The 6,258-nt window shown below is 26.4% G+C and overlaps 1 protein-coding gene across 1 annotated transcript; it reads right to left on the reverse strand.

Moving 5' to 3' along the window:
* Positions 1–490: 490 nt before the first annotated feature.
* Positions 491–3,091, reverse strand: LOC145945408 (uncharacterized). The gene is made up of 4 exons (XM_083054391.1): positions 2,536–3,091; positions 1,272–1,718; positions 917–1,183; positions 491–776 (listed from the first exon to the last, which is right to left on the reverse strand). Exons 1-4 carry the CDS (start codon positions 2,982–2,984, stop codon positions 632–634), a joined length of 1,308 nt encoding a protein of 435 aa, XP_082910517.1. The 5' UTR covers positions 2,985–3,091; the 3' UTR covers positions 491–631.
* Between the last annotated feature and the right edge of the window lie 3,167 nt (positions 3,092–6,258).

Consider the following 6,258-nt stretch of genomic DNA (forward strand, 5'->3'; position numbering starts at 1 on the left):
ATGTTTCCTATAAAAGTTGTAGGGCTTAAAAAAATCTATTTACTAATCTTACAAGTTTGACCTTGGATGGCGTTGCCAAGGTCAGGGCAAGGTCATCTTGAATTTTTTAAATGGAACCCGCCATTTTTTATTACATACTCTTGTAGCTTACCTCTAGCTTTCCAAAACCCTATAATTGAGTTATTTTTTATTAAGTACTTTCCGAGTTATGAGACTTGAAGTTTACAGTATTTTGACATAAAATATAAAATATTTTGTGAAACATTCACTTTTCGGTAATCTTACTGTAATACTTTTATGCACAGAATAATAAAACCAATCAATTGGTGTAAAGAAAACACATAGTTGAAAAAAAAAAAGTATGCATGTTTAAAAAAAAAGTATATATGTATAATATATTTATTTATTTTGCATGTACATATATTTTCATATCTTTCAATTCAGAAAATAAATATATATTTTTAAAGAAAAAGAGCTTTAAATTGTTATCCGATATATATATATATATATATATATATATATATATATATATAACTAAAAAAATGCGATTAAACTGGGACATTTGCAATTTATAATACACATAATCATGCGCACTTTAAATGTTTAAACTATATTAATATATCAGGAAAATTCAGGATAATTGCTTTCTTGATTTTTCTTGAAGTTCTATTTGCTTCTCCGAATCATAATTCATCGCTGTATTAAATATTTTGCATGCCACTTTATTAATAATTGCTCGTATAGTGGAGAATCGTAGAGCATATTGTAATATAAATCTGAAATTATATTGAAATGATGAAAATGCTTAGAAATGTATGTATTTCGCGATCTATTAATAGGTTGAAAACATTGTTATCAAATGTTCAAAGAATTATCGGGTCGACAGATTAAGTGTGTTATTGTAAACATTACTCACATCCAGACTTTGTAAGCCATCCACTCCGAGTAACTGAGCGATGCATATAAATTCGACATATTTAGATTTAGTATATCTGTAGAGATTAGTGTCATCATTTTATAAGGCATATACATGAAAGGATAAAAATTCATTGGTTCGACAACACATCTCGTCATATGCTCCCATTCGGGTGTAACATCTTTAAGATTAGGCAGTATCCAATATTGGTAAAGATCTCGCACACGCTGTTTTATTTCCTCGAGACTACCGCGGCAAAAATTGTACCTGATGAATTATATAATATAGAGTCATATGTGGATTATATAAGACATTTCTAAAACTATTGGAAAAATTTTACGAATATACTACATACTCGTCTTCCATTCCGAGACAATATCCATAGCATCTCCACATATGGCAGAAAGCCTCTAAATCTTCATCAGTCGCGTCGTGCACTCCGATACTTTGCGGACAGAGTAAAAATAAAGCTACAAAGCTGCACTGAATGCCTGCCATATCCGCGTTATTTACACCTTTCGGTCTATATGGCAATTTCTCGAATAAGATATAAGGACGTTGTCCCGATTTCTCAAATGGACACGCCGTGGCAAAATCTTTTGCAAGTATTTCGTGATCCGGGGACCACGGTTTTGCGATTTTGGAGGCATTGTCGATTTGCTCGTTATCGAGCTCGCACAATTTTTTTCTCATTATCAAATGCATTTTACGTGCAAATTGCATGTCGTTGTAGGCTAGCGTTCCTTTAATCCAAGGCTCTCCGTTGTACCAACTAAGAAACCGCCGTATAGTCGACAAATACCTTGCAAGTTATTAAACCGATTTAAAAGAATGCATCTATTAATCAGCGTGTTGTTTATACAGAATGAAATGTCTACAAACGTTATATAATATTCTATGCAAGTTAATTAAAATTATAAGTTTTGTGTGTTGAAAATTATGAGAATGTGTTGCAGTAAGAATAATTTACGCGTCAGAGTCTCGTAGACGATTAAGGTGCGTTTATAGTATTCTTTGCCTAGTTTTATAATTATGTGTCTGTATCATTGATCAATCTTGACCAGTGTTGTGCTTAGATGATTTTAAAATTAGCTAGATAAAGATGAGATAAAAATATGTAAATTCATCTTACAATTAGATAAGATAAAGATGATTTTGTTTTAAATGTATCTAGATAAAAGATAAAATTATATGACGATTCATCTAGATAACTTCCAGATAATATTATTTTTAAAATCGCTTATGTAAACAGTTAAAAAATGTAAATAAATAAAAATGTAATGTAAAATAAAAAAAATAGAAATTATAAAAGAGATATAAAAATATATTCATAGTTTTTTATTTATAAGTTTTTATCGTTTACTGCTCAAGTTCTACTATACTTAAAATATTTTCATGTGCTATGAAACTCTAAATCAAATTATCTGAATATTATTTTAGATAATTTAGTAAAGATAACACTTTTTTTTATCTAAGATGCAGATATAGATAATACATTTTTTTAATTATCTATATAAAGATAAGATAACGCCAAAATTTCATCTAGATGATCATCTATATAATTTTATTTAGATAACAGCAAACACTGATCTTGACACACTAAATTAAGAAACAGATACCTTTTGAATCCCAAGTATGGCGTATGAGCGTTCCCATTTATAATAATCGGCTTTAGAGCATCGTTGAAAGAATAAATATGCATAATGCCCAATATTTTGGAGATTAAAAGCGAGATATAATGGTCGCGCACAAATTTTTGTCCTCGGCGATATTTATCCATATCCAACCATTCTGGTTTCTTTTCTTGCGATCGACCACAATCGCCTTGACGAAAAGAAGCTGGAATAAAGTCTAGCAAAGACTCCGGCGTATTCGGAAAGAATTTGGCGACATTTTTGCTTATCCAAGTAGATTGTTCTTGTACAGGCCAGATATCGAAATCGCTCGGAAATAATTTTCCATCAAATACATTTTTGAACGCTGCTATGTATTCATATTCACTTGAATGTTGCGAGTTACAATTGGAATTTTTATTAGTGTTTTCAAACGTGACATTATCGATTGTCATATTTTATAGAAAGACTTTTTCGTGGTGTAAACGAACGTGAATCACATGTGCTATGAGAGCTTCGTTAAATTAATACAAGCTTCATCTCGACAAGATCACTAAGCTGTAAATTGAAAAACGAATATTTATATGTACTTGCCGTTCCCCCTCTCTTTTGCATTTAATTATCAAGAAACGCATGTAATGTGTTGTATAATAAATGAAGTTTTTCATATGAAGTGATATTATGAACTTTGATACAAAACTGCAAAATAGAATGTTGCCACATTTATATGTTAAACTATTTATTTAAACCAGGAAACGGATGTTTCTCGTTAAATTCGAATATCGATATATTCGTACCTATTGTTGTTTATCATGTGACATTATTATATTTCTAAAAATAAAAAAGAAAATCAATAGCAACTCTAGCAAACATAAATTCTTAAACAAGTTTGGATAACATTTTGAGACAATTATTTATTTATTTAACTTGTTTATTGCATATCCATGGCATATTAAATTATTAGTAAATAATTTTCGATTACTAAAACGTACTCTATAGTGGCAATATTTCTTTATATTCGCTAGAGTTTTATTTTTTGTTTGAATTTTTATCGTATAATGTAATGAAAAAAGACTTTGATCTATAAATACAGAAATTTAGGAAACGTGCTAATGAAAGCCAAACACAAAAATTATATAGGCGCAACAAAAGAGAGCACAATTTTTAAAGGGTTTTGTGACCGCTCGGGGATCGTTTTTTTTCTACGTTTTCTTATGTACTAGGCAAGTACACAGACTCTGGTCGACTAAAATGTCAAACCCGAAACGACCGAAAAAATTATTGTCATGCTGTTTATCTCAAACGTTTGCGATAGTGCTCAGTGGTCAAAGAATATTTTTGAGTCCAAGAATTATATATATTATCAGATCTTATCACAATCTTATGCGATCTTTCCAGTCAAAAAATAAATAAACGAGGCTAGATAATTTAATAAATTGTATTGATAATTATTATTTATTATAAAGAGAGTGCAAAACAAAAAATAAATACATATAATAAATATGTAATTATCTTATTAAAATATCGATATTTGTAAAAATTTTATGATTAATAATTCTAATGAAAATACCGTCGAGTCATTATATGTATGTATTAGTGTAGATGATTATGTGAGTGTTATTATTATCGCGAAGGTTGCAAAAATTCGAAGGTCATTAGTTAGAGCGACGCAAGAATAATTTTAACATTACAATTGTAGATTCAGATAGCTGTTACAATTTCGATAAGATAAGATAAATAAAATAAACTTAAAATATATACACTCGGCCAAAAGAAAACCGGTACACTTAAAAAGTAGTAAAAAATTGTGAAAATTCAAGAATTTTTAACTCAGCTAATAATTATGATATCAAGATATTTGAAAAACGAAAATGAAGCTTGAAGTCTGTAGTTTGAGAAATTTTTAGTGCCGACTCCAAGCTTTATTTTCGTTTTTTAAACACCTCGATATCATAATTATTAGCTGAGTTATAAATTCTTTAACTTTCACAATTTTGTACTACTTTTTAAGTGTACCGGTTTTTTTTGGCCGAGTGTAAATAAATAAAATATGTGAATGTTAATGACCGAACAGTTTCTCTTATCTTTATCAACAAAAAAAAGTAATACAAAATAATAAAAAATAGAATTCACTATTTTAACATATTTTTAAAACAAATTTTTATAACTAAATCATTATTTTTCATTATTTTGTGTATAAAAGTATTAGAATAAGATAATTAAAAATATTTTAGGAGATATTATACAGTAAATGATTAAACATAATATATAAAAATTTGTCCGAAATATATAAAAAATTATGTATGTTATATGGCTTTGCAGTTGTTGATTTGTTGAATGTGGATGTGTCATAGTTAGATACGTCATTTTTATCTCGATTCTTTCTATCAACTAAACACAGTTTCAAGAAATTTCATCTGATTCTCAAATGAACGTGTTGTTATCTTGTGTTCAATATCCGAGATTGATTGTGTCATCATATGTTCTTTCACAAATTTAATTAATAATTTAATTCACAAATTTAATTATTAATTTAATTTTCATAGGTTTTTGCTTTTTTATATATTTTTTAACATAATTAAATTGAAAAAAGAAATATGTTTATGGCGAACTTTAACAGATTAATGAATAAAAGTCTTTTTGACGATCTTTTTTAATTAATTTGTTATTAATTATAAAATGTTCAATAATATTGACTTTATTTTAGAATATATAGAAGAATTTTATATAGAAGATACAAAAATACATATTTTTGGCATAAAAATTATTATTACATTAGATTTTTATTATTATTATTTTTGTTATTTTATAACAAAATAGAAAAATAATATAATATTATATTATAAACATATTAATAATATAAAACTAATTATTAAAAATCATTGTAAAATATGACACTAATATTAGTATTAATTATTACATTAAATATATACTAATTAAATATTAATAATATTTAATAATAAAGACATCTAAATATTAATGTTTATGTCTTAAATATATTAAATATATTAAATATATATTAAAAATCCGATATACCTACTACATATAATTTTTGACATTTTTTATCAATCAGTAATTTCATAATTAATCACACAAAACAAATGCGACAATTATTATAATTATATCGATATATATATAAGACATGTAAAAGAGAAACAAATATCGTACATTTTATACAATATAAGATATGTGAAACATTTTGATAAAATTAACACAATGAAAATTTTATGAATAAATATAAAATTAATTGATAATTTTTCGATAAAGTTTTTAGAGATTCATCAAATTTAAGTTTACTTCGTCAAGTTGTTGATTAGAATACGCTGTCAGTATAAATGCAGTATTAAGTGTGCAATATATGTGCTTAGTAATAAAAGTCACGTCAATATATTATAAATGCAGTTCTATTAAAAGTGCTTATTATATATATAATATATGTATATATATATTATATAATATATGTATATATATATATATATACATATATTATATATGAGCGAACGATCTTATTTCTATAAAATAATTAAGTTCCATGAAATAATTAGTTGAATAACTTGCAACAAATTATGGCCATTAAATTGTTGTAAATGACATTTATATTTATGAAGAGCTTGATTTATCTTAAATAGAGAATCAAATATATCTTTTTTTTATAGTTGTATATAAGGAAAATACGTCCCTCAGTAAATATTACGTAATATAAAAAAATGAGCGGTATTATATGTAATT

The sequence above is a fragment of the Prenolepis imparis genome, unplaced genomic scaffold (genome assembly GCF_030444845.1).
Source record: "Prenolepis imparis isolate NDT839.2.m4 unplaced genomic scaffold, iyPreImpa1.0 SCAF_14, whole genome shotgun sequence".
Taxonomy (NCBI): domain Eukaryota; kingdom Metazoa; phylum Arthropoda; class Insecta; order Hymenoptera; family Formicidae; genus Prenolepis; species Prenolepis imparis.

What these genes read in the sequence shown, in the direction of transcription:
- LOC145945408 (XM_083054391.1), bottom strand. Translation starts at nt 2,984, where the DNA reads ATGACAATCGATAATGTCACGTTTGAAAACACTAATAAAAATTCCAAT. An exon ending in TGTCTCGGAATGGAAGACGA is followed by an intron (nt 1,184 to 1,271) that starts GTATGTAGTATA and finishes ATAATTCATCAG; the next exon opens with GTACAATTTTTGCCGCGGTA. An exon ending in ATGGCTTACAAAGTCTGGAT is followed by an intron (nt 777 to 916) that starts GTGAGTAATGTT and finishes ATATAATTTCAG; the next exon opens with ATTTATATTACAATATGCTC.